Here is a 25,085-nt window from a genome sequence, read left to right as displayed (position 1 = left end):
TATGGCAGAAGCAACATTTGCAATCTGAACTGTCACTTGCGCTCAGGTCTTGCCTACCTATTCTCATGTAAAGCGGGACGTACTGAATTTCAAGGACCACCACATCTGCGTCTGATATATCAAGAGCCGAAATAAGGCAACAGTGAGTGTAGAAGAAGGGGGTTTTGCTGTGGCGCGCAAAAACATGATACGGCCTCATTCATTCAAACCCGATTCTGCGCGTTGAGGGTAGGTTGCTGGGGGGGTTAACGTTAATTGTTTACTTCCAAAAAGGAGGGGGTGTCAAAGCCAAGCATTCAGTCCCCAACATCATAGACCTCACAACCAACAACATCAAGTCATGAACTACTTCTACCCCAAACATAATCTAGTCACTCAGCACATGATGTTAACAATGCCAATTTTGTAATATTTAATGAGATAAAAGAACAACAACACACAAACTAAACCTCCAACTGCACACCTGAATAATCCCCCCGCCCCTTATTCGCCAATTTTCGCCTCGAGACAAATTAAGAAACCAGATCAAAAAAACAACTAGTAGTAGAGAGAAACCAGCCAAAAAGAAGAAAGAGAGTGCTTCCCTAATGGTACACGGCAAAAAAACTTCTCAAAACGCAATAAAAAAACTGTGAGGGGGTGATGAATGACAACGTACGATATGATATTGTGCAGTGATAGGAATGAAACTTGGGTAGTTTGAAAAGAGAAAAAAACACGCAGAATAATTTGAAGAATGAGATGAAACGCAAACTGAAACGAAAGCAAAAAAAAAAAAAAAAAAAAAAAAAAACCCTTCCCTTTAAACCTTGGTTTCTGTTCGAGCTAGCCTCGGTGTGAAAAACAACACTTTATGCCCACAACAAGGCTGCAAGCGGAGGGGGAGGAGCTTAGGGGTGATGCCAAAGAGAAAATCACCTTTTCTCAGTAGTTGAGCTCCCCACCGCCACCACCGGACACCTGATCCAGGTCTTCGTAGCTCTTGAGGGTGCGCCCCTGGACAGCCTCACGCGGACCAGTGGTAGTAACACCGCCGTCACCCCATCGGTTACTTGAGCCTCCACGACCACGACCTCCTGGTGGGCCTCCAGCACCCTCGGGACCGCCATAGGGTCGATTACCACCGCGGCGTTCATACGGGTGTGATCGGCCCTGAGGACGGTTGCCCCCCTGAGGGCCACCCCGACGAATAGGACCGCCACCACGATCATCGCCGCCTCCGTGCTGCCAACCAGCCGCATTCATGTTGCCAGCACCGCCCATCATGTTGAGCAGAGGCATGGCTGGGAAGGTCCCAAAGTTGAGCATGTTGTTCATGGCGTAGTTCTGGAGATTGAACCCGCGGGGAGTGCCCGTCGGCTGCTGGCCGCCGGACGGAGGGAAGTGCCCGTTGGAGTTGGCATCGGTACGAGAAGGCGCAATATGCGCAGGGTCAATAACGTAGGCATTGACCAGTTCGAACTGTACCCGTTTGTTAGCCACTACCACCGGCATATTGAATCATCGAAAATCTTACCTCTTCCTTGAGCTTATCCAGCCACTCCGGATGACGCTTCTCCACGTGCTTCTTCCAAAAATGCTCCTCCTTGAAGAGCTTTGTACACTCAGGCACTCGGCAGCGCCACTTGTGCTCATCCTCCTGCTTGACATACTTTCCAAGCTCATCGTTGACAGCATCCTCAACCGGTTTGCCACCAAGCTTTCTGAGATCGACAGTTTCCGGTGCAAGGATCTGCTTGATCTTCTCCTCAAAGGTCTTCACCCAGTTGTAGGCGCGTTGGAGCTGTTGCTCCGTCTTGGAGGATGTCTTAAACTTGCGCTCAGCTTCGGGAGCCTCGCCCTCTTCGACGTCTTCCGCTTCCTTACGCTTCTTGGACGGGAAGGGGTCGCCGTTTGCGCTCGCTCGAGCAACAGCTTTGGCAGTGGACGAGAGAGTGCTGCGAGGTCTACGGAGATGGCCACCGGGGCACTTTCTCGTCAACTCATGGATAGAGTCGCTTTCAAACACGCAGAAGAAGCAGAAGTTGAAGGTGCGGCGAAGATATTCGATGGAGAGATCAAGTCGCTTCTTTGCAACTAGCAAGTCGATATCGTCAACTTCATCGTCCACCATACCTTCATCCTCATCTTCTCCATCATCGACCGCTCCCTCCTCTCCCTCCTCAACCTCTGCGTCCATAGCTTCATCGGCATCGAGAGATCGCTCTACCTTTGGCTTTTTGACGGGAGCAGCAGCGACAGCAGGTTGGAGTTGCCCGTTAGCCCGCAACTGTTCGACATGCTCCTCAATATGGAGACTGGCATTGAAATCAGAGCCGAAATCACTTTCGAACTTGTGGATCAAATCTGTGGCCAACTCAAGGTCCTTGTGAATACGCTCGGGAGCAGAGAAGAGATCCCAGAGGGCCTTCTTTCTTGGGTTGGCCGGCGGGTTGTGCACACCAACGTGGCAGATGAAATCACCTCGCTGCTCATCCTTGACAGTCTTGCCGTTGATAGCTTCGAGGGCCTTCTCGGCAGTTGACATGACGGGAGGTTCAATGTCCCCGTCTTCATCTTTGGTGTCCCCATCCTCGGACGCAGGCGCTTCGGAGGCGGGATTGAGCATAATCCAGCCAATACGGTGAAAGCGTTTGCTGGGGTTGGGGTCGCTCAGCGACAACCACTTAAACCCGCCCTCACCTTCTCCGAGATACTCTTTGCAAAACGCCTCCAGATTCTGACGACTAACCGAGGGGGCAATGGTCTTGATGAGTAAGGTTGGCTGGTAAAGACTGTCGTCTCTTACATCGCTACTGACGGGCACCAGGTCACCGACACCGAGAACCTCGCTAGCAGCGGTGGCTTCACCTTCCTCCTTTTCTACAACTCCACCGGCACCATTGCTCTCACTCTTGGGTATGCCCTCCAACGAAAGCTCATCAAAGACGCCATTGTTGAGGTCCTGCTCCCATTGAGCGTATGCTTCACGCCGGTGCTCTTGCAACTGTTGGCGGAAGGCGTCCCTGATTCCCGGGACGTAGCGCTCCCTGAACCACTGCTCCTCTTTGTGCAGCTTAACGAAATTCTGAGCCATCTTGGCCTGAAGATCTTCCTTGTAGGCGTCATAGGCAACTTGAATCTTGGCCTTTTCCTTGTCTCGCTCCTCCTGGGCTTCGCGGGCACTCCGAACGCGCTCTGGCTCCCGGCGACGACCAGTTCTGAGTCGCTCCTTCTCCTCCTTGATTTTCTCGTTCGCTCTCCACCATTCGCCAAAGTAGGAAAAGCCCACCTGGTAGGGCAGCTTCAAAGGATCTTGAATTGGGTTTGCAAGTGGCATGGGCGCGGCCGCTTCTTGACCTGGGACATAACGGTCGATATTCGCAGGGGGAGAAACCATTCGGCGGCGGTCGTCGCGGTCACCGCGATCTCTGCCACTAGCATAGTCCTCACGGCCACCGCGGCTTCTCGGTTCGTATCGATCAACGGCAGGGGGGGATCTCGACCGACGGCGACTGCGGTCATTCCCTGAGCGCAGCGGGTTAGTCAACGTAAAGACAAAAGTATCCAGGCAACGAACCTGGAGATCTGCTCCGGTAGAAACTGTCTGATCTGTCCTCCTTGATTCTCGGTTCGTCGCGGCCACTCCAAGCGCGATCACCCGGAGAGCGGGCCGAATCGCGATAGTAATCCATTGCGGTGAGGTGGATCAATAGCAGATGGATCTTCTTGGTGATGCGTGACACCCTAGATTCAAAGGTGCTTGTGGCTCTTTATTGCGGGGGGCCCGTCGACGCTGGTTGCGTTGTTGCGGTTGTCTAGGGAGACTTGTTTGTCGCTTGCTAGATAAATCGAAAAACTATTGTTTGGTTTGCAGAGCGGGAGCTTCTGTTTGGCGACATGATTGCGGGTTAGAAAGATGGTTTCTGCGGAACACAGCGGAGCATGGCGGAAAAGGTGGACGGGGGTGGTTAGGTGACATGGCAACGGGATTCAAAGTAAATGAAACAAGAACGATAGCGCATGAAGCCGCCCAAATAAACCAAAAAATGTAGAAGATGCCATTGTCACCACCGCAAGCCGTCTCAATCAGGGGAGAATATTGGTGGAGGCAGGCACAGGAGGGAGAGTCAGGAGGAGGAGGAGGAGGCTGACATGAAGGTCAAAAGCAGCTTCCAGGTACCAAGCTGGGCATGCTAACAAGGGCAACTCCAAATGACAGGAGAAGAGTCAAGGGCAGAAATAAGGCCAGTGAAATCTTGGGGGAAGAATAGAGAGACAGGAAAGGGTCAAAACGAACAATTATGTAGAATGCGGACAATGCGCGATGGTTGGAGTGATGTGGTCTCTTGAGCAGCAGCTGATGCGCGCTCGAGGTTGACGTGGGTATCGCGACGGCGCCGAGTGTTGCGGAATCTGAGAATCCCAGAGTCCCAGAGAGGTCCACTCTTTGGCTGTCTCGGCTGGGACCTCACGTGATGCTCTCCACTCCAAGACGGGCCACGAGGAGAATCTGGGGGCCTGGATTTGGCACGGGCCCACTTCCTGAGATGCTCTTGCTCTTGTCTTTGTTGTCTTCTGTCTGGGCTGGCAGTTAGCTGGCAAAAGTTCTTAGACTGTTGAGCCGTAACTATTATTGTGAGTTCGAGGGGAATTGTCATCTGTTTATTTTGAGTGCCAAGCAATATCTCTGACTGTTCTCTTGGGAGAACTATTGACTGTTTACTGTCTCCATCTGAGGAAAGAGCTCGGCGCCCCTCCTTCCAAGGTATTACCAAAACTTGTAGGTCGGTCAAGCTCTAACTATGTGATTTCATGAAGGTGGTCGCTATATACTGTTTTGTTTCCAGGATGACTCTATCTTGTTAGAAGGACCCTGATCTTGAACTTGCATCCGTCAGTCAGGCCACCGAGGCTGAGCTCCATCTTGGCCGATCCCACTGTAGTGCCCCTCATGAGAAGGATCGAAATGGCTTCACAAGATCGAAATTGGAAAATAGCATCAGCATTACTTGACTCCATTTGAATAATTGCCACGAGAAAGGCGCATGCTATATAATCGTGTACCTGTCTCCCCAGTGCCCGTCTTCATTATCTGTAGCTTGACATCATCGAACATCATTGGTCATCATCTGCTTCACCACCATTCTGCCCAAGATCAATTGATATCTCCAACACACATATCTCAAAGTCCAACTCCCATTATCATCATCATCACATCAGGCCATTCAACCAACGGTGGTCCCGCATCTACTGCAACTGCTTAGGTGGGGTGTTGCTTCCAAAGCGAGGTATGTCGTCATACCTAGGTTGGCGGCTTGCCCGTCTCAATCCGTCCACAGCCTTTATAACCACCACAACCCCGACTTTTCAAACTAACAGCCTCTTTAGTGACTGCCAAAACATCAAACCGGCGATAACTCACAAAACACCGCCAAAATGACCACTTACATACCCCAACTCACCCTCCCCGAGTCCATCTTCTCCTCTTTCCCAGCCTCCATCCTCCTCCCCATAACCCTAGGCTCAGCAGTAGGATGGTCAACCAGGCGTAAGTAACCTCCCTCATATTCCCCCCCATCCACCCTCTTAGCTAACATCTCTTTTCTTACTTCCAAGCAGCAAAACAAGTGCCCCGAACCTACCTCTCCCTCAACCAACCCCCCTCCGCCCACCCCCCCAAGTCTTCGGCCCAGTCTGGACCCTCCTCTACGGCCTAATGGGCTACGCCTCCCACCGCGCCTACAGCATCGGCACCTCCCCCCTCAACCTCCCGGGCATAATCTCGGCCGCCCGCCAAGGCACCACCCTCTACACGATCCAGCTCGGCCTCAACCTCCTCTGGATGCCTCTCTTCTTCGGCTGGAACCGTCCCATCCTCGCCACCGCCGATGTGCTTGCTCTGGTGGGAGTGAATGGGTATCTGGCCTGGTTGTGGGGGACGAAGGTTGATGCGACGGCGGGGTGGTTGTTGGCGCCGTATGTGGCTTGGTTGAGCTTTGCTACTTATTTGAGCGCGGGGACGGGGTACTTGAACAATTGGGACTTGAGCGGGGCGTATGAGAAGGCGGATGGGGAGACGAAGAAGAAGAGGTCTTAGTTGGGGCGTTTGGGGACGAGGTGGTTTTTGTGGAAGGGGTGAGAAATATGGATACACGCGAGGGTGATTTGGAGCAATGTGAGACGGCGGAGGTGGTGGCTGGGGCTGGAATGAGGGGAGGTATGATGATATTTTATGTGTAGTATGCTCATGGGGCTTGTTTCTAACCCGGGAGGAGGATGATGCTGGCAAAAATGTGGCTTAAGTGGGACTCGGGACAAGGTCAAAAGTGAGCGTGAGGATGGCATGGTTATGTCAAAAGAGCGTAAAGATTTGAAACGGCGGAACCAATGGGTCAGGATAGATCCCTTTGGGAGGGATCACTGAAAATATAATTACAAAACGCCGTTTTATGTAGACCATTGACATGCACACACTTCATCTCATTGCCACTACCTTGCACAATACCCCCAACTCAAAATTGCCAAATCCAGGGCTTTTTTCCCCCTCCCCTTTCTCATCAAACTCGAAAGCAAATTCCCAGTAACGAATCAGTGCCCATTCTCCCAACGCCCGCTGATGATAATGTCGAATGACATAAAAAATACCCGCCCGCCGCTGCCGTCTATGTTGCCTGCCTGCCTCTTTGACAATGCAAACTCCTCTCCTTCCCTGGTATAACTCTAGCGTATAGATCCCCATCTACCCATCTCCCTTCTATTGCATAGGCAAATACTTCTTCAACCCATCAAACACCATAAAGATAAACGCCGAGCTCGGCACCGACCTCAACACCGTGATCCCACACCCCCTGTAGAACCCCTTCAGACCAGCCTGCTTCCACAACGCGGCCGTCTCCCCCATAAACGTCTTCTTGGGCCCCACCTCCCCAATCGGCGTGGTCTGCATCCTCGATTTGACCGTGTCTGCCGGAAAAAACAAAAAGTTATAGGCCATGCCCGCCGAGGCGCCCGCTACCGCCTGCTGCCAAAGGGGAAGGGCATCTTGTGCTCTGATCTGCTCGAGATGTTGCGGGGAAGTGGCTCTGCTCTCGTTCCACTGACGGAAGAGCTTGGTGGTGGTCTCCTTGGAGCCGAACCAAGCCGCGCAGCCGCCTGCTTCGCGGATGAGGGTGCCGAGCTGGCCGTGCCAGAAGCCTGAGATGCCCTGGTGGCGGAAGATGTCCCTTATAACGGGGATTGGCTTCAGGGGGGCGGCGGCCTTCCCGCCCGTGTCAGGGACTTGGATTTTGCACTTTACCAGCTCGACGGGGGTGAGGATGAAGGAGGTCATGGCGCCGGCGAAGCCGCCCGTGAGCCAGAGGGTTTGGAGAGACAGCGGCTTGTCGTGGGAGGCGAGGCCGAAGCCGTAGGTGAGGTCGCGGCCGATGCGCTCCCAGAAGAAGAGGGACGAGTTCTCGAGGGCGGCGCCGACGAGGGGGGCCGAGATGCCGCGGTAGAGGCCAAGGAGGCCGTCGGAGCGGAGGGCCTGGCGGAAGCAGTCGAGGGGGCCGGTGTAGCGGAGGGGGAGGTGGTCGGGTTGGGATTGGAGGCGGACTTTGACTGTGTCGAAGGGGTATTCGATGTATTTGCCCACTACACCAGCGACCTGAAAAGAGGTGCATGGTAAGTTTTACTGCGTCAATTAGATATGAAGGGGCACTCACTGAGCCGTAGACGATGTCCTCAACAGCCTCCATGACGGCGGTTTTGGGCTTGAGGATTACTGGTGTGGTGATGCAGGGGGATGTGGTGGATGATGAGGTTGGTGCAGGAGGCACCTCTGGTTTAAGTGTGACTGCTGGCTCCATAGTGAGTTGGAACTGTGGGAGACGTTCACTTCCTCCCTTCTTTTGACAGCCGGGAGCGAATAGCCCAGTGTCGATACCCTCCTGGGCGCACAATGGCACACACACGCTCTCAATTGAGTCCCCGACACTGCGCGTGATAAAGACGCAGGACACGGAGCAGGGCGCAGAATGCGGCTGCAGAGATCTCGATACCTCTTATGAGGGGGATCCCGGTTGCGAATTGGAGTCTTTTTCGAGACAAGATAGGATGACGACCTGCAGCTTGGACTTTGGAGAGCGGGCGGGTGTGACTGTGAAGACACTGATGAGTGACAAACAGACTTGGACTCGGCCGGGTTGCAGCGAGGGTGAAACGACCCATATAATAAAGAAAAGACAAGACAAGACAAAACTATTCACTGCCACCACGACCCAACCCCCGAATTCCCACTCACATGAGAGCTTTGCCGTCTCAAGTTTCTTCAGTCACCGCTCAAAACTGCGAGTTGATCCCGGGAAACCCCACGAGGGTCAAGATCCAATGAGCGGGGCGGGGACCGGTCTGGAGGGGCTACTATCAGGAGCAATGCAGGGAAATGCTTTGATGGGTGCTCGCCCTTTTGTAGGCCGGCGAGGTCGTAGAGACCTCACACCACCTCAAGGCTGAAGCAGCAGCTTCTCCCGGTGTTGCGAAATCGGCTGTCGATCAATACAAAAGCATGGTGTTGTGTAGCGGCAGAATCCAAACTCGGCCATCAGATGTTCAAAGCCCTGGGAAAAAAAACTTGGAAAACCGTTCAGCCGTCTGCTGGTCAGCGGAAGCCAGCCGTTGTGCTGTTACCCTGGGGGCTTGGCAACCCAGGGTTAGCGGTTTGGCGGGGCAAGGAGGGACGTCTCTGGGTTGCGATTCAGTCCTGGGGTTCCTGGAATCGCATGATTGATGCTGCTTGCGTGAAGCTTTGTTGAGGTCAGCAATCCCAGACCTCGGTAGCAGTGGGGTTTGGAACAAGATTCGAAACGTTCCAATGGGGTTTTTTGTGAGGTGTTTTGCAACTGGGTTACCTAATCGGCATGTTGGGTGGGGATGATGGGCCACATGGACCATGTCAAAGATGATCAGATAAGATCATCTAATCAACCATCAGTGGCATTTGCCAACGACATCTCCACTAATAAGCCAACTCTAGCGCCGAGTTCGCTATTTTCGCTCTCCTTTACACGGGGCTCTCACATGTCAAACAGGTGCCGAACGACGAGCCGTTGAACTAGTCTAGACTCTAGTTGTTGGGATCTGTTTAGTGGAATATGGACCCTGGGATATCATAAGAGAGACCTCGAAAAATTGTTGCACATGACCAACAACTCCGTGGTCACTCGTTACTCAGGAAGCAGAAGTCGTTGAAGTGACGCTATACTTTTATTGTGGACGGAGCGTTCCGTTGATCACGAAAGACTACAAATTCTGCCCCACTCATGTAGAGGGCAGAAAAGTAGAGTGCGACAAAACATTAACGCCTTCAAAGAAGATCTACATACTTCTGATTATGTTTCAAGATGTGTTAACTATTCTGAAGGCGTCTCGACTATTTTGAAGGCATTTCGATTATTTTAAAGGCATATCGACTATCTTCCAGGACATGTGGACTATGAAAAGCCTAATTATTATGCGGAGACACCTATAGACAATCTTTAAAGGCCCATAGACACTCTCTTAAGGCATACCAACTATCTTCGATGCCTATGGGCTATCTTGTCCGGCCTATGGACTGTCTTTTATGTCCCAGGAGCAAACAGTCTTGAGCCTTAAGTCCTGTCCAATACATGGTGCACAGACCACCCAAGCATAAATCAAGGTACTCGCTTATTTTTGACCGTGAACCTTGGAGGCTACAACTGACCTTTTCTTCACACAACCATCGTTCTGCGCCCGCATGATCAACCACCGATGGCTTCACGACGAGAACCACCTGACCTGGCTGCCTTGCTACGGCAAAAGAAGGCCCAGGAGGAAGCCGCCTCAAAACCGCGATTTATCTCCAAGAAAGAACGCGAGCGCCTCGCCGCCGAAAAGAAGGCCAAAGAAGAGGAGGAACTGAAACGAAAAGAGACAACATTGGAAAATGGCCATTCCAATGGCAGTTCTCAGCCATCACGGCCTCGAAATGAAATTCCGACCGGCCCTAAGGCGATGCGAACGGACGACCGAGGAAACAGGCAAGGCGACAGACGAGAGGGCGACAGGCGAGATGATGACCGGGGCCCGCATCGCACCGGAGCAAAGCGCGGCGCCCCCATGGATGACGAAGGGCGGCGGACGAAGATGGAAATGAACGATGAGGCCGAGTTGCGCGCCAAATATATGGGACCCGTTGTCAACCAGTCTACCTTCTCGGCTAAGAAGAAGAGAAGGAGAACGGCCGCGAATAAGTTCAACTTCGATTGGGACCCAGATGATGATACGAGCCGACCGGATGATCCTATCTACAAAGACCGTCTCGAACCAGTATTCAAGCGTGGGGGCGAAGAGTCGACCGACGAGCTCGTAAGAAGAAAGGCGGAGGCTATCCGGCGTGGAGATCCAGAAACGGGAGAGGAGCGTGCCAGACAGCTTCTCGAACAGCACGAGCGCGCCAAGCAAGCAGCTAAACGCAAGGCTTTGGGCTCACATTGGTCGGAGAAGAGGCTGGAGGAGATGAAGGAGCGTGACTGGCGCATTTTCAAGGAGAATTTTGGCATTGCCACCAAGGGCGGTGCTATTCCGAACCCTATGCGTAGCTGGGAAGAGTCGAATCTGCCACGGAGGCTACTGGATATCGTTCACGATGTTGGCTACGACGAGCCATCGCCTATCCAAAGGGCGTCTATTCCTATTGCTCTCCAGGCCAGAGACTTGATCGGTGTGGCTGTTACCGGTTCCGGTAAAACAGCAGCTTTTTTGCTGCCGTTGTTGGTATACATTTCTGAGCTCCCGCCCTTGAACGATGTCAACAAGAACGACGGTCCATACGCCCTTATCCTTGCCCCGACGAGAGAATTGGTACAACAAATTGAGAACGAAGCTCGGAAGTTTGCCACGCCCCTCGGGTTCACTGTCGTTAGCATTGTTGGTGGTCACTCTCTGGAAGAACAAGCCTACGCTCTCCGCAACGGAGCAGAGATTATCGTTGCTACGCCAGGTCGTCTGGTCGACTGCCTTGAAAGACGACTTTTGGTCTTTACTCAGTGCTGCTACATCATCATGGATGAAGCCGATCGCATGATCGACCAAGGTTTCGAAGAACCCCTGACCAAGATTCTGGACGCACTCCCAGTCACCAACGAGAAGCCAGATACGGAAGAGGCCGAGAATCCCCAGCTCATGAAGAAATACCTGGGTGGAAAAGACCGTTACCGTCAGACGATGATGTACACAGCTACGATGCCTCCACTGGTGGAAAGGATCGCCAAAAAATACCTACGTCGCCCAGCCATCGTCACTATCGGCAACGCAGGCGAAGCCGTCGATACTGTTGAGCAACGCGTCGAGTTCATCGCCGGCGAAGACAAGAGGAAGAACAGACTTCGGGAGATTCTCAACTCGGGCCAGTTCAAGCCGCCCATCATTGTCTTTGTCAACATCAAGCGAAACTGCGAGATGGTCGCTAAGGATATCAAGTCTTGGGGCTTCTCCACGACGACACTTCACGGCAGCAAGACGCAGGAGCAGCGTGAGGCTTCGCTTGCGTCGGTGCGGAACGGCCAGTCGAGCATTTTGGTGGCGACAGATTTGGCCGGTCGTGGTATTGATGTGCCGGATGTGAGCTTGGTTGTCAACTTTAACATGCCGTCGAGCATTGAGAGCTACACGCATCGTATTGGTCGTACGGGTCGTGCGGGCAAGAGTGGTGTGGCTATTACGTTTTTGGGTAATGAGGATACGGAGGTGATGTATGACCTGAAGCAGATTATCTCCAAGTCGAGTATTTCTAAGGTGCCGGATGAGTTGAGGAGGCATGAGGCTGCGCAGAGTAAACCACAGAGGGGGCAGAAGAAGGTGGAGGATAGTGGTGGGTTTGGAGGCAAGGGGGGATGGCAGTAGGGCTTTTAATAAGATGCCTTCAATTTGGTCCTCATCATGGTTGTAAATCTTTGTTCTTGCATGTATCTGCACTATTAACCCTGGCTTTGCTACTAGGGACGAGGCCTTAAAGATAGCAAAGAGGCTTTTATAAACAGTAAATTGGTATTAAATATCTGTTATCAACCCTTATAGACAGTCGAAAGGTCCTAAACCATAATAGAATGCGTTTCTCGTCTCTCAGTAGCCTACGAACCACAGGGTTAGGGTCTCCCAATTGCCCACTCCCATCAACCAATCCCAACCCTAGAACTTTTTTCGATAACCGACCCTGTCCATCAAGCTCGCTCCCACCCTCACTCCCGATTGCGAACCTCTACGACCGCACCGTCACCAATCCAACATCCCCGTCCCCCGGGACGACGACGACGACAACAACAACAACACATCCCGCCCACCATGGCGACCCCCACCAACCCCTCAGCCTTCATCCAACTAGCGCAATCCCTGCCCCCCCGCCTCAAGACCTTTCTGGCGCGCTACCCCCCCCTATCCATCCTCCCCCTCGGCGCGGCCCACGCTCCGAGCAAGGCCCTCACCTTTTACCAGCGCGAGACCCCCAACCCGTTCCTCCCGCGGAAGCACCCTGTGACCGGCAAATGGCACGACCCAAAATACTCCCTGCGCAGACAGGCTGAGCTTGTCAAGTTGGCGAGGGAGCACGGAGTGGAGGAGTTGCTGCCTTATACGGAGAAGGGGACGGAGACGAGACTGGCGAAGAGGGTGGAGTTTGGGTTGAGGGTGAAGGGTACTGGTTTGGGTGAGAAGGTCAAGGGTCATAAGCATGAGAGGGTACTGGTTGCAAAGTACGTATTCCTTTGGGGAGAGGCGGAAAGATGGGGTGCTGACAGGATGATAGGATGGAGAAGAGGAGGAAGGCTATGCTTGAGATGCCTGGGCTTATTAGAGAGTGGAAGAAGGTATGTAGCAAGGGAAAAATAGTATTGGGAGAGGGAGAGGGAGGAGTGCTAATGAGATACATAATAGGTTGGGAAGCGCAGCTGGAGCAAGTTCCCCAGGTAAAGGCGCTACGATATCACGACGACGATCGACAGAGAAAATGGACAATGGGGGGGAGGAATACCAAGAGGATGATGGGGAAAAAGTGTATAGATTGGGAGGCAGGGCAGGGCAGGGCAGGGCAGCATTTGTATCAATACCAGCAAGACAACAAGCAAAAATGTATAACACACATATTCACAACCAACTTGCTTTGGTTCATTGATCAAAAGTGCGATATTGGTCTCTCCCAGGAATACTGACAAGAGCAGGTGCACTTGTATACCGATGGGAAACAAAACGTATGAACTACCTCGGCTTCTATCTAAGATTTGCAAAAGTAACTACAAAAGAAAGAAAAACGAACGATTCTTGTCCTTTTCCAATTTTTAAGTTTCTTCCAACTCCAATGCTTGCTTGCCCTTTGCTTTCCCATAACCCATCCATCCCTTCTATCAACACCATGCCAACCAACCCACCAAGTTCAGCGCTCAAAATATCAAAACCGCCCCAGTCAACTCAGTCTAAAAGTTCTCCCCCAACTTCCCCACCAGCTTCCTCTTCACATCCTCATACACTTCCTTTGGTCCCGGCGTCGCATCCACCTTGATCACCTTTCCCTCCTTGTCATAATACTCCACAACCGGCATGCTCGTCTCAACAAAAGTCCTAAACCTCTTGCGGATACTCTCCGCATTATCATCCGCCCGCCCGCTCGTCTTGCCCCTCTCCAACAGCCTCCCCTCCATCACCTGCTCCGGGCAGTCAAAGAAGAGCACCAGCTTCGCGGGACAAACCACCTTTTCAAACTGGAATGCCTGGTCCATCTTCCTCGGGAAGCCATCGATCAAGAAGCGCGCCTTTTTCGAGCCAGACTTGGCGATGGCGTCGGCCATGGCGTTCTCGAGGAGGGCGACGGTGACTTCCATCGGGACGATGGCGCCGTTCTTGATGCAGTCTTGGATTAGCTGGCCGTATTGGGAGCCGGGGCGGTCCTGCTCGGCGCGGAGGAGGTCGCCGGCGGAGAGGTGGTGGAAGGAGAAGTCGTTGACGAGGTTGGCGCATTGGGTTCCCTTGCCGGCGCCGGGGCCGCCGAGGACGAAGAGGACGGTTACTTCTGAGGGGGAGAAGGCTGGGGTGGGTTTGGCGGAGGAGGAGGCGGTTTGCTTGGGGTTGGGGGGCATGTCTGCGGTTTGAGGCGGTTAGTTGTGGTTTTGTTTGGGTATAGTTTTAGGTTAGATAGGTATGTAGTATTGTGATGTCGAGATTAGGGCAGTTGATGGGCGAGTTTCAAGAGACATGTATCGTTGGAAGTTCAAAAAGTGACGCTCTTTGAGGGTGCTTCCTGCCTTGAAACCTGGCATAGCTACACACCTCACATGGCACAGCTCAATTGCCCCTCCAACAAATCGGCAGCTGCAAAGCTCCCGCCTGTTCTTTGAGAACCCTCCATGCCGCACCAACTCCTTCCCCTGTTCGTCCAACTGCATCATCCATCTCCGCTGTACGCCCATTCGTTGTCCCCCAAAGAAAAAGTAAACTTACTCTTTTGCCTGTTAATTAACAACACCCACCCGCCAGTACCAGCAGCCAACACCAGCACAAACGGCCAGAACTTGACCTTTGTCCCATCACCGCTTGAACCGCCCGAGCTGTAGGATCTGTACTGTTGCGACTGGGAAAACCGGGGGGCAGCCTTGCTGGCGTTGGCGGTAAAAGCAGGAACGAAGGAGGTAGGACGGAATTGCTGCGACTTGGGCAACAAGGAGATGGTACGACGGATCGCAGCAGTGCTGTTGTTGCGCGCCAGTTTCCGCCAGGCTTGGCGTCCTACTGCTGCTGCTGCTATAGACATTGTTCGGTTCTCGTGTGTGTGTGAAGTAGTTTTGCGCGCGCGCGAGGGAAGCTCGTGATAGGGGATGGGCGGCGGGCAGCGCGCACAATGCACGATGACGACGCGGGGTGATGGGTGAGTTGTGGCGGTTAGGTAAGGGGTATGTATGGTCGGTCACGGACAAGCAAGCAAGTCTAATTGGTAAGAAAAGAAGGGGAAGAAACAACGGAGCAAAAAAAAAAACACAGAACAGAATCAGGAGAGGATCGCAGAGATGGGATGTAGAGTTAGGTTGGCTTGTGCATAATTAGAGGTATCCAAAATAAAATTGTTAGTGTCATGTCATCTCATCTCTTGGTGGACCCCTGAATTGCCCGCGCCTATAGTTACAACCGTCTAACATTATTTTTCCAGAGAACGGCTGTGATGAGGCAAGGCCCTACTTTCCGTGTTGAAGTTATCTATCACACCAAAGTTGAAACCGAAAGATGTGATCAAGTTGACGCCGTAACCATCTTGACCACCTCGAGATATTGACCCCATCTCCTGCCCACCCCCTTCTGGGGCCACCAATACTGCCACATCAACCACATATCTCAACATGGCAGTTGCACAACCGAAACATAGCAATGACTTGCATCAAGCACACAATTCAAGCCATCACACGCATCACAAACTCCCATCACCAAATACACAATCTCGAAGGTTCAGACAATTTTCTTGTTTTGCTATTTGCGAAAAAATGTCTTTCTCATCTCACCTACCCAGATATCATTTCCCACGTCCAACATAGTCCCCTTTCATATCATCCTCGCTATTCTCGCACAGCGAAAAGGTAAGATCTTTCTGATCGCTCATGCCAAAAAAGCCACACTGTAATAATGTACATATAGTCCACCTCCAGTCCATCCAAATTAGAGGTTGTTGTAAAAAAAGAACGAGTGCCGTCCACACTTTGTAAGATCAAGTTCTTCGCGCCGTCAAACGCCATTGGTATATCCAAACAGACAAAAAAGGAAAGAAAAAAGTTTTGGGTTAGAAAGAAGGCAGACAGCCACCAAAGGGCAGAGTAGTTGTCGACAAAGAGAAAAAACATAAAACAAAATAAAAAGGCTGAGAGAAAAGAAATGTATACATGCAAAACGACCAGGGCTTGCTGCCGTCACCCCTTGTCCATTCAAGCGACCCCATTTATCGTGGGATGTTGAATGTTGTCTGAACAGGTGGTGGTGACTTGATCGCTTGCCCGGCGTAGGCACCGGGGATGGGCACCGCCTCGTACTGCTGCTCGCCCTCTACCATTGGCGCATGCTGAACTGTAGGTGCCGGGAAAGCAGGGGCGGTGATCGAGGAGGGTGAAAGATCGGCCGCCGTTGGTGGCTTGTATCCGGACTTTGGTGTTGACGGAGTAGCCGGGTTAGCTTTGGTAGGCGGGGCCTGGAGTTTGAAGGCAGCCTGCTGGGGAGTGAAGTTGGACTGAGGAACAACGAGGTTGTTGCCACCAGGAGTGAAAGGCGAATCGGAGGTGTTCTCCTGGATATCGCCCAGAGACTTGTAGGTTGTGGGCGGGAAGCGAGGGGAAAGAGCATATTGCGAGAAGGCGGGCGACTTGGGGCCGAAGCCAGGTGTGTTGGGGGCGGACTGGCTGCGAAGCTGGGCGAGGTAGAGATCGGAGCGGGCCTTGTCGCGCATGTCCATCGACTTGTGAAGCTTCCTCTTCGACCAGTATCGGTAAAAGACGACGCTGTAAAGCGTTATGCTGATGATCTCGACCACCAACTCGATAATGATGCAAATAAGAGTCCAGTCCTGGAGGCGGCAGACAAGGGCGTAGTCGACTTGGCCGCCAAAGAGTTCGGATCGACGGTTTTCGACGCAGGCCCATCCCCACATATCCTGGTTACCGCTGTTGGACTTGGAGTGCTGGAGGATTCCGGCGGCCGCAGCCCACATAGCCATACTGAAAATGAACCAGCCGACCGCGAACAGAGTGTAATAGACGCCGACCTTCTCCGCTCTCCTGTGACCACCACGGCAGTAGCCAACAAAGACACAAACGCAGATGATGAGCGAGACACCAGCACAGGCGAGAACGACCTTCTGAGGCCAGGTGTTGGTGTTGTTGGACCAAGCCGGAAGACCGCTCATAGGTGCAAGAGCCTTGGTGGCATTGAAAATGGCGAAAGAGGCCGAGATCATGGACAAGATAATCAGGGAGCAGCTGAAGTTGACACCACGGAGGGCGAACTTGGCCATTCTTACTCTGGTCTTGATTTTCTGCCGTGATTGTTAGTCCCATATTCGCACAAACCAACCTCTATCATCCTTCACTTACCAAATCCCTAGCCTGATCCTTCTCTGTGATCTTCTCCCGCGCCTCCAGGTTCTCCTCTTCTCTGAAGGTGGGGCTCAGGGGATTTGTCAATCCCCTGCCGGGTGTGCCTGGTACTCTCATGGCGCTCTTCAAGGGCGACTTTGGCGTCATTGGTACTGTTGATCCCCTGTTTCCGATATAACCAAATCCAACATCTCCTGGCTGCGCCTGAGTGATTTCGTGTTTGTCAGAAAAGGGCCCCAATCTCGGCTCGATAGGTGAGTTTACTGCTGTAGCTTCGGCGAACCGTGGTGTCCTGGGAGGCTTGGCCAAAGACGAGGATGTGGATGAGGAGTCTGTAGAAGAGATGGAGCCGGCTGACTTGGTCCGGATCGGTGCGAGGTTCAAGGCCGTTGGCCGCTTCTTTTCGTCGAGACCCATCGTGGACGACAACGACAGTAAAGTCGTTTCTCCCTTCTTCCTTTTTTGTTGCTTGGTGTTGTGTGTAGGCGGCGATAACACCTACAAAGATGGACGGCAAGTTGAAGAGAAGGAAGATACCAGTCTTCAATAAAGAGGACGGTGGCGGAAACAGAACCAAGGGAAAGGTGTGGTTAAGAGAGCCCAGCTGCCAAAAGAAAGGAATTCCGAAAGAAGATGGCGCTCTCTTGGGGGGATGGTGGGATTTGAATAGCCGCTGCCACTACCACTTACACGGCATGCGGGCCTCGCAGCTACAGGGAGGTGTGAGTGAGTGGTCCGATGAGGGAGGCAACGGGTGCAATGGGGACACCCACGGTGGACAGGGGGTATTTTCCCAGCAAGCGGCTCTGATAGGGCGAGGTACCAAGCTGCCAATAAAGCCCGGGCGACTCGTGATGGAAAATAGACGCCCACTGGAGTGACGGAGCGGCACTGGAGCTAGTTTTGCTGGGCGGCCAGAAGAGAGACCCGCGGGTGGGTTGCAGATGCTGGTTACAGGAGCGTGTTCCTAATGTTCCTGGCGGTCTAGAAGGAAACCTGGAAGGAAGAAGAACAGGAGAAGAGTCTCACTTCACAATGAATGACAAGAGGAAAGAAGAGTCCTGACGATCATCAAGGCTAGAGAAGTCTGCTAGATAAGCGGAGGACACTGGTCCTAGCTCGCAAAGAGGGGGCATCTCAATATAGCAATACGCTGTTGGTTGAGGGAAATGGGACCTTGGGGGGTGTCATGGGTGATGGTACCGAAGTGCGTGCATAGTGCTCAGAGCTTGGGACTTCAACAGCACAAGTAGTGAGAGAAAAAGACTAATACTACCACCGTTTAACTGCAAATGCCCAGAGCTACAAGCAGCGTTCTTGGAAGCCTCTTCACCGTGTCATCAGAAGCTACTCGGCCCATCAATGGCTGCAGAAACATGTGCTCGGGTTCATGGAACATGGCCGGGCGGGTGGTGATGCTCGATCTGTTCCACGGCGAGAGGGACGAGAGAGGACTCATTCTCTGGCGGTGCTTGGCGCTCAAAGTCGTCGCAACCCGGGGCGGGGCTGGCGCATATGCAAGTGCTTGGAATCCATTGGATGGAGGCCTGTGTCGAGCAGGACCATTTCTGCCGAAAGAGCGTGAGGTTGGACGCCGGCCTGGGCGGGACAGTCGCTGGTTGGGCGGCAAGAGAGTGACTGTCGTCGAGTTGAGGTTGGACTCCCCCTGTCGTGCAGCTGCCACCCCTGCCGTTGCTGCCACCAATGATCTGCGTCTAACCCTGTGGGGTTCGGGTTGCTTGAAAGCAGGCATCCAATCAGCGACTAGCATTCTGTGATCTCTCTGCCGGTCATGCAGCTCAGCGGTAAGCCGTGCCACACAGCGGCCGACGTCCCCTCTTGCCCAGCCAGCCAGCTCCAAGAGTCCGACGACTGGCCTTCACCTTTTTTGCCTTCAGAAAGGACCTTTTTGTCAACCGAGTGTACGACCTGGACCTCGAATAGAGCTTTATCATGACCCCGCCTTTGAAGGCTTCAACCGTTGTTGTCGTTGTCTCGGGGTCAGCTCTTCATGAATCAAAACCATCCTCATCCCCAAGGCCCATCCCAGGATATCTCTCGTTATCTCTGCTCACATAAGACCCAAGATGGTGGACCAACATCAGCATCTTAATTCAACCGGTTCAACCGAGGCAAGCGAGAGTTTTCTAGCGGTCGACATCCTCACGATGCTCCAGGTTGAGGCTGGCACCTAGCAGGCGAAAGGTACAAGCCAAGCCAACAGCTCGCTTCAATCTGGAAAAAGGCACACAGAATTCAGCTGCGGATTCTCCCAGCAACGACGCAGACCTTGAGAGTTTGGGCAAAAAATCCTGATTAGGACAAAATTGTCCCGGTAGGTGTCACTGGTGCTCATCCCGTGCATGATCACCACATACAGAACCGGATTTTTACCCACCATCTCTGCCATATTTTTAGGATGCTAAATGTTGCACTTCTTTTCCCAAGAGTCCAATAATCCTCGTTGGTTGCGCAGCGGAACCACATCATATCAATTAACCCACATACCACATCTGGTGCAAGATCCGACTACCGTGCTTACGATGGATGTCTATAATGGTTATCAATATAGACTTCTTGTCCTGGTTCAACGCTGTGTAACGGGCACCACCACCAGCTTACACACATGTTGGTGACCGCGCTTCGGGTTCCATCAACGGGCTCGACAGTCTGCAAGAGTCTGGCCATCACACCCCTCCCTCCCGCAGACTATCGCTGCTAATTATATAGTCAACATTCCAGTTTAGGTTGAGAAAATTATCATCAGCAAGCGTTTTTTTTCACACACAGTCTGGATTTGGCGATTCGCTTCCCCTCTCTCTCTCTGTTGTGTGCCCCAAGGTAGGTGGTACCCCACGGCATCAAGGTCTTACAAAACTTTCTTCTGTCATGGAGTCATGGAAAGACCTTGCTAGGTAGTCTAGTGTGTGTGCAGAAGCAAACCGCGAACTCAATGGTAGCAACCCGTGATCAGACCGCTAGTGACGCCCCAGATAGATTGGGGGGATCGAGAAAGGGCCGTGGCACTGGGAACCCGCTGGGAGCCGTTGGCTCGGGCGATATTTACCCACTTCTATACGCCGTTAGCTTACCAAGAATATTGATTTTTCTGGCTCCTTTCGATGTATGAATAGCATCGAGCACGCTAATCGTGTCCTAGAAAAAAGAGACCTCTGCATTCTTTCCATTATCGTAATCCTGCTTGTGTTCCGTTCTGAGGGCGGGGTTGGTGTTGGAGTGGTGGGTGGACGGGTGGTTTGTCCTACACCCGGTAGTCCATGTACAACTAGGGCAGAGATATGCCCATCACAGACACCTCTTTCTCTTCCTCGCTAGGAATTCTTCCGGATGCCGCTGTTCCTCTGACCGTAGGTGGCCACATGGCCAGTCACATTCTTTTTTCTCCGCACCCCCCGAGAGTGTGCCCGGAGTCGCAAGTGGATAGGTGGCTTCAGGGCTGAAACTTTTGCTAGGGAGGGCTGAAAAGGAAGTTTGCGTGTCGTTCGTGGCTTATGCGGGTCGTATATGTCAAACTTGACTTGCGGCTGTTACAGATGGGCATACGAGGAAGTGATCGTCTCGGAATGCTTCTAGATCACTGGTTAGCGGTGTTACGCTGGTAGACTACTGACACTGAGCTGAAGAGGCTTGGGGATGTTGTCCTAGACTGTTGCTGTGCTGGCTAAACAAGGACCACGCACCTGACCTTCAGATCTTGAAGCTATTCTGAGCTCGCCGTGATTTGGCTTCGGTCTCGTTAAACACCACTGAGATGACACATGCGATCGTCGCCTTCAATGTCACGCAGCTCACAACAAAACCCACATGCAAAATGTACCTACCTTGGGCTTAGGCAATGACAACAAAACCTGGCAGACATAGCCTCCAATGACTGCTTGTTCACTTCTCAAACATGAAACATAACCAGGCTTTCAGTTGGTGCAATGGGACCATTCACTTCCAATAAGAAAGACAGCTTTGTATGTGGAGTATTTAGTCTTTCAACTGACTCTGCAAGGCAGCAGTGGGTTCGTGGTTTTCTGGGTTTTGATCTTAGCTTTGCCCAACACGTGGAAGTTGAGCGGTGGTGAATGAACTGGCCAATGATGATTGTGGAATTACCTGACTGGCTGGCTTCATCTGATGCGTTTTTTTCTTTTTTTGTGGATCTGTGTGATCAAGCTTGAACATCAAGAAGAAACATGTGACTTATGATGATGAGGATGTTAGTACTGAGCCATGTTCGGAGAGAGAACAGAGGATATATATCAGGTCAGTACAATTCAGGGCAATAACTTTGAATAGAGGGAAAGGACTTGAGATATCTTTATAGGGCTCTAGAAACCCTCTTGTATATGAGGACTTAGACAAGTGGCTTCGTGATATACCATGGGCAAGGAGCTTATAATCGTAGCAAGATTGTGTATCTAGCGTGAAAGCTATGCTAGTGTTGACTGGTATATCCAGTTCTTTTCACTTAGATAACTTCCGTGTGTGAGAACTGAAATGAAAAGTGAAGCTGTGAGGCACTCAGTAGACCCACCGTTCACGACTGAGTCCAGACAGGCCCTCTAGATTTGATTTGATGATAAGTCTGATAGCAGAATTCTCCGCTAATTTTCAGCACATTGCTGTGGATTCCGTGTTGCCACTGAGCAGTCCTTGGAATTAATGTTGTGATTGTTTAGTATCTTTTCTTTTCGCGTTCTAGGACAACTTTGTGAATTTCGGCAGATGTGAGGTTGGACTCACAGCGATATCTTTCTAGGGGTGAAACGAGATAAGTTGCCTTTGTTGTCACACTTGTCTAAAGAGGTAGGCTGCTGTTGACTTTGACGTGGGATCACTTCAACAGCGGCCGTGTTGAACAGCCGCAAAGCAAAGGAAGGTCCACGTGGTGAGCAGTAGATTCCACATATAACGAAGCGGGGAATGGCTGGTCTTTGTCTCAAGATACACCCCTTTCCCCCTAAGAATAGCATTATAACCACAAACGTATTGGTTCTCAAAACATGATCATTCGAGTCGAAGCGTCGGTGTCATGAACTCACCAAGGCAAAGTGAACCTGTGACTGTTATGGTTATGGTGAATAGTGCATCTCTGCCACATGACTTTCTGACCCTTAGCTTCCGTGACAGCCATGTCACCAGTTAAAGTGAATAAACTCATATTCGCGCCTTCTAGAGTCTTCAATTATGTGGGTAATTTCCAAGAGCCACTCTGACGAAAGAAAGGAGAACTTCAACAGAATTGAACATCCAAAGTGATGTCATGCCGTATCCTGTGTGACTGTGAGCTTTAGTCTTGCTCAGGGGAGCATGTGATGCTTCAGGTTATTGGATGAATAACAATAGCCACCTATCAATGAGTGAACAGGCTGGGAGCTGCAACCGGGTCCTTGACAGGTCTTGACACTGACCAACTCTGTTTCTTTGGCAGTGCTAACGTACAGTTGAAGCTATTGGAACTGGACGAAGTGCCAGGTCTCCTTGCTATTGTTAAGACCCTTTTTGCTATTATGAGGCTTACAGTTAGCATTGTTAAGACTCGAGAGCAAAGTATCAGATTGTGGACAGAATAATGGCAGTTCCCGTGTGAAAACCCAAGAGCAGTCTCCATTTAATTGTTCACGAGGTGAGCTCAAAGTGAATTGTCCCACATCTGGAGGCTTATCGGTGCTTATCGGTCATGGTGGGGCAGGTGGCGCTAACCTTTATTGGTTAAAGTTTAGAGCAGCACCACCAGTGGTAAGGCAAGGATGAGTCGCAAATGTGTATGACTGCACACGAAATTCTTCCAAATACTGTATCCCACCCTTTGCTTTTGGTCGGCATCTTCCTCCACCGGCAATTCCGCAAACCACGCAACGCAGCCACCGCGTCGCCCCCATAAAGAAAACTTCGCCGAGTACTTGATCGAGCGACCAAACCGGCGCGCCGAAACAACCACAGGAAGACCCCAAAACCAACTACCCCGCCGCTGAACGAAGCCATCACCATGTCGGCCAACGACAAATTCGGTAACGATATCCCCGAGTCGGATTCAGACTCCGGCGAGTCCCAGGTCGATATCCATGATTCCGACAACGACCTCCTCGACAAGCCCAAGTCGGCCCTGAAGAAGAGTGCCCCTGCCCCAGTTGTCCAGAGACCACCTCTGCCCCCTCAAACAGACCCGAAGGACCTCGACATCAAGAGCCTTACCCCCCTCACAGCCGAGATTATTGCGCGGCAAGCGACCATCAACATCGGTACCATCGGCCACGTCGCTCACGGAAAGTCCACAGTCGTCAAGGCCATCTCTGGCGTCCAGACCGTTCGTTTCAAGAACGAACTGATCCGCAACATTACCATCAAGCTGGGTTACGCCAACGCCAAGATCTACAAGTGCGATAGCCCAGAATGCCCGAGGCCGACATGCTACAGGAGCTACAAGAGCGAGAAGGAGGTTGACCCTCCTTGCGAGCGTGAGGGCTGCACGGGAACTTACAGACTGTTGCGCCATGTCTCGTAAGTATCACATAGAGGCGAGCGGCTGCTGAGGAAAGTTGCTAACAAGAACCAGCTTTGTTGATTGCCCCGGTCACGATATTCTCATGAGTACCATGTTGTCAGGTGCTGCCGTCATGGACGCCGCCCTTCTTCTCATTGCCGGTAACGAATCTTGCCCTCAGCCTCAAACCTCTGAGCATTTGGCCGCCATCGAGATTATGAAGTTGGACAAGATCATCATTCTCCAGAACAAGGTCGATCTTATGAGAGAAGAGGCTGCCAAGCAGCACCACGAGTCTATTCTCAAGTTCATCAGAGGCACAGTCGCTGGCAAGTCGCCAATTATCCCCATTTCGGCCCAGCTCAAGTTTAACATCGACGCCATCAACGACGCTATCGTCAATACCATCCCCATCCCTCCGAGAGATTTCTCCATGGACCCCCACATGATCGTCATTCGGTCGTTCGACGTCAACAAGCCCGGTGCCGAGATTGAGGAGCTTAAGGGTGGTGTTGCTGGTGGTTCCGTTCTTCACGGTCTGCTCAAGCTCGGTGACGAGATTGAGATCCGCCCCGGTATCGTTACTCGCGACGAGAGGGGTGATCTCAAGTGTACGCCCATTTTCAGCCGTATTGTGTCTCTCAACTCTGAGGCCAACGAGCTGAAGTACGCCGTTCCCGGCGGTCTTATTGGTGTCGGTACCCGCATCGACCCTACCCTCTGCAGAGCCGATCGTCTTGTCGGTTTCGTCCTCGGTCTCAAGGGCCGCCTCCCCGACATCTACAGTGAGATCGAGGTCAACTTCTACCTCCTCCGCCGCCTCCTCGGTGTCAAGACGGCCGACGGCAAGCAGGCCAAGGTTGACAAGCTTGCGAAGAACGAGGTTATCATGGTCAACATTGGTTCCACCTCCACCGGTGCCAAGGTTGTTGCCATCAAGAAGGATGCTGCCAAGCTCCAGCTTACATCTCCTGCTTGCACAAAGATTGGTGAGAAGGTTGCGCTTAGCAGACGTATCGAGAAGCATTGGCGTCTCATTGGTTGGGCTACCATCGCTGCGTAAGTTTTCCCCCTCTGGTTTTCTTGATCTTCATGAATATTTTGCTAACTGAGTCAAACAGTGGCGTAACGGTCGAGCCTGTCACCGCTTAAACACCCTACTATATTTTGATGATAATGACGGTAGAATGAGAGGGGTTCTCATCTGCTCTTTGCTGCATGGTTCACAAAAAGTTAGGCAGGGAGGCGGGGGGGTGGTGGTGTTTATATGCCAAGACTGGGGTAGAGTAGCGAAAATAAAGGGATTGCCTGTTTTTTTCTGAATTGCCCACTCGGAATTTATATACGTAGCGATACATAATAACTGCTCATGTGTATTTTCACAGTTGAAAGACATTCATGCAGCTCCGAAAAGGGCATCCTCAAAGTCATGCCACCAAACAGAACTTTATGTTTGACAGAAAGCATGGATATCTGGATCAACAGTTGCATCTTCG

At 52.0% G+C, this 25,085-nt stretch overlaps 11 protein-coding genes across 11 annotated transcripts; 5 read left to right on the top strand and 6 right to left on the bottom strand.

Moving 5' to 3' along the window:
- Positions 1–386: 386 nt before the first annotated feature.
- Positions 387–3,674, bottom strand: QC763_108000 (uncharacterized protein; the record flags this gene model as incomplete). Its single annotated transcript, XM_062907382.1, has 3 exons — positions 387–1,461; positions 1,517–3,507; positions 3,560–3,674. The coding sequence occupies 3 exons, from the start codon at positions 3,672–3,674 to the stop codon at positions 925–927; spliced, it is 2,643 nt and encodes an 880-aa protein (XP_062770329.1). The 3' UTR covers positions 387–924.
- A 58-nt stretch (positions 3,675–3,732) lies between these two features.
- On the bottom strand, positions 3,733–4,800 carry QC763_0009650 (uncharacterized protein; the record flags this gene model as incomplete). Its single annotated transcript, XM_062905199.1, has 2 exons — positions 4,280–4,800; positions 3,733–3,821 (listed from the first exon to the last, which is right to left on the bottom strand). The coding sequence occupies exons 1-2, from the start codon at positions 4,638–4,640 to the stop codon at positions 3,733–3,735; spliced, it is 450 nt and encodes a 149-aa protein (XP_062770328.1). The 5' UTR covers positions 4,641–4,800.
- Positions 4,801–5,039: 239 nt separating this feature from the next.
- Positions 5,040–6,450, top strand: QC763_107990 (uncharacterized protein). Its single transcript, XM_062907381.1, has 4 exons — positions 5,040–5,270; positions 5,371–5,530; positions 5,602–6,199; positions 6,258–6,450. The coding sequence occupies exons 2-3, from the start codon at positions 5,517–5,519 to the stop codon at positions 6,077–6,079; spliced, it is 492 nt and encodes a 163-aa protein (XP_062770327.1). The 5' UTR covers positions 5,040–5,270; positions 5,371–5,516; the 3' UTR covers positions 6,080–6,199; positions 6,258–6,450.
- On the bottom strand, positions 5,613–8,880 carry ORT1 (mitochondrial ornithine carrier protein). Its single transcript, XM_062907380.1, has 2 exons — positions 7,686–8,880; positions 5,613–7,627 (listed from the first exon to the last, which is right to left on the bottom strand). The coding sequence occupies exons 1-2, from the start codon at positions 7,827–7,829 to the stop codon at positions 6,737–6,739; spliced, it is 1,035 nt and encodes a 344-aa protein (XP_062770326.1). The 5' UTR covers positions 7,830–8,880; the 3' UTR covers positions 5,613–6,736.
- Positions 8,881–9,753: 873 nt separating this feature from the next.
- PRP28 (mRNA splicing protein prp28) lies at positions 9,754–11,886 on the top strand (the record flags this gene model as incomplete). Its single annotated transcript, XM_062907379.1, has 1 exon — positions 9,754–11,886. The coding sequence occupies one exon, from the start codon at positions 9,754–9,756 to the stop codon at positions 11,884–11,886; it is 2,133 nt and encodes a 710-aa protein (XP_062770325.1).
- Positions 11,887–12,202: 316 nt separating this feature from the next.
- Positions 12,203–13,123, top strand: QC763_107960 (uncharacterized protein). Its single transcript, XM_062907378.1, has 3 exons — positions 12,203–12,731; positions 12,785–12,845; positions 12,913–13,123. The coding sequence occupies exons 1-3, from the start codon at positions 12,325–12,327 to the stop codon at positions 12,946–12,948; spliced, it is 504 nt and encodes a 167-aa protein (XP_062770324.1). The 5' UTR covers positions 12,203–12,324; the 3' UTR covers positions 12,949–13,123.
- A 115-nt stretch (positions 13,124–13,238) lies between these two features.
- On the bottom strand, positions 13,239–14,779 carry URA6 (bifunctional uridylate/adenylate kinase; the record flags this gene model as incomplete). Its single annotated transcript, XM_062907377.1, has 2 exons — positions 13,239–14,110; positions 14,470–14,779. The coding sequence occupies 2 exons, from the start codon at positions 14,777–14,779 to the stop codon at positions 13,449–13,451; spliced, it is 972 nt and encodes a 323-aa protein (XP_062770323.1). The 3' UTR covers positions 13,239–13,448.
- A 1,170-nt stretch (positions 14,780–15,949) lies between these two features.
- Positions 15,950–18,208, bottom strand: QC763_107940 (uncharacterized protein; the record flags this gene model as incomplete). Its single annotated transcript, XM_062907376.1, has 3 exons — positions 17,870–18,208; positions 17,094–17,806; positions 15,950–17,035 (listed from the first exon to the last, which is right to left on the bottom strand). The coding sequence occupies exons 2-3, from the start codon at positions 17,511–17,513 to the stop codon at positions 15,950–15,952; spliced, it is 1,506 nt and encodes a 501-aa protein (XP_062770322.1). The 5' UTR covers positions 17,514–17,806; positions 17,870–18,208.
- Positions 18,209–18,378: 170 nt separating this feature from the next.
- QC763_107937 (uncharacterized protein) lies at positions 18,379–18,867 on the bottom strand (the record flags this gene model as incomplete). Its single annotated transcript, XM_062907375.1, has 1 exon — positions 18,379–18,867. The coding sequence occupies one exon, from the start codon at positions 18,865–18,867 to the stop codon at positions 18,379–18,381; it is 489 nt and encodes a 162-aa protein (XP_062770321.1).
- Positions 18,868–19,183: 316 nt separating this feature from the next.
- QC763_107935 (uncharacterized protein) lies at positions 19,184–19,390 on the top strand (the record flags this gene model as incomplete). Its single annotated transcript, XM_062907374.1, has 2 exons — positions 19,184–19,228; positions 19,292–19,390. 2 exons carry the CDS (start codon positions 19,184–19,186, stop codon positions 19,388–19,390), a joined length of 144 nt encoding a protein of 47 aa, XP_062770320.1.
- Positions 19,391–22,780: 3,390 nt separating this feature from the next.
- On the top strand, positions 22,781–25,026 carry GCD11 (eukaryotic translation initiation factor 2 subunit gamma). Its single transcript, XM_062907373.1, has 3 exons — positions 22,781–23,606; positions 23,662–24,648; positions 24,711–25,026. Exons 1-3 carry the CDS (start codon positions 23,095–23,097, stop codon positions 24,739–24,741), a joined length of 1,530 nt encoding a protein of 509 aa, XP_062770319.1. The 5' UTR covers positions 22,781–23,094; the 3' UTR covers positions 24,742–25,026.
- The last annotated feature ends 59 nt before the right edge of the window (positions 25,027–25,085 follow it).

This window comes from Podospora pseudopauciseta, chromosome 1 (genome assembly GCF_035222475.1).
Source record: "Podospora pseudopauciseta strain CBS 411.78 chromosome 1, whole genome shotgun sequence".
Taxonomy (NCBI): domain Eukaryota; kingdom Fungi; phylum Ascomycota; class Sordariomycetes; order Sordariales; family Podosporaceae; genus Podospora; species Podospora pseudopauciseta.
Note: the sequence above shows the minus strand (reverse complement) of the source record. Positions and strands in the feature narration are given on the sequence as shown.

Bases quoted from the DNA above. Each gene is read 5' to 3' on its own strand.
- ORT1 (XM_062907380.1), bottom strand. From the start codon at position 7,829: ATGGAGCCAGCAGTCACACTTAAACCAGAGGTGCCTCCTGCACCAACC. The intron at 7,628-7,685 runs GTGAGTGCCCCT...ACCTCTTTTCAG, and splicing joins AGGACATCGTCTACGGCTCA to GTCGCTGGTGTAGTGGGCAA.
- QC763_107960 (XM_062907378.1), top strand. From the start codon at position 12,325: ATGGCGACCCCCACCAACCCCTCAGCCTTCATCCAACTAGCGCAATCC. The intron at 12,732-12,784 runs GTACGTATTCCT...ACAGGATGATAG, and splicing joins GAGAGGGTACTGGTTGCAAA to GATGGAGAAGAGGAGGAAGG. The intron at 12,846-12,912 runs GTATGTAGCAAG...GATACATAATAG, and splicing joins TTATTAGAGAGTGGAAGAAG to GTTGGGAAGCGCAGCTGGAG.
- GCD11 (XM_062907373.1), top strand. From the start codon at position 23,095: ATGTCGGCCAACGACAAATTCGGTAACGATATCCCCGAGTCGGATTCA. The intron at 23,607-23,661 runs GTAAGTATCACA...AACAAGAACCAG, and splicing joins AGACTGTTGCGCCATGTCTC to CTTTGTTGATTGCCCCGGTC. The intron at 24,649-24,710 runs GTAAGTTTTCCC...TGAGTCAAACAG, and splicing joins GGTTGGGCTACCATCGCTGC to TGGCGTAACGGTCGAGCCTG.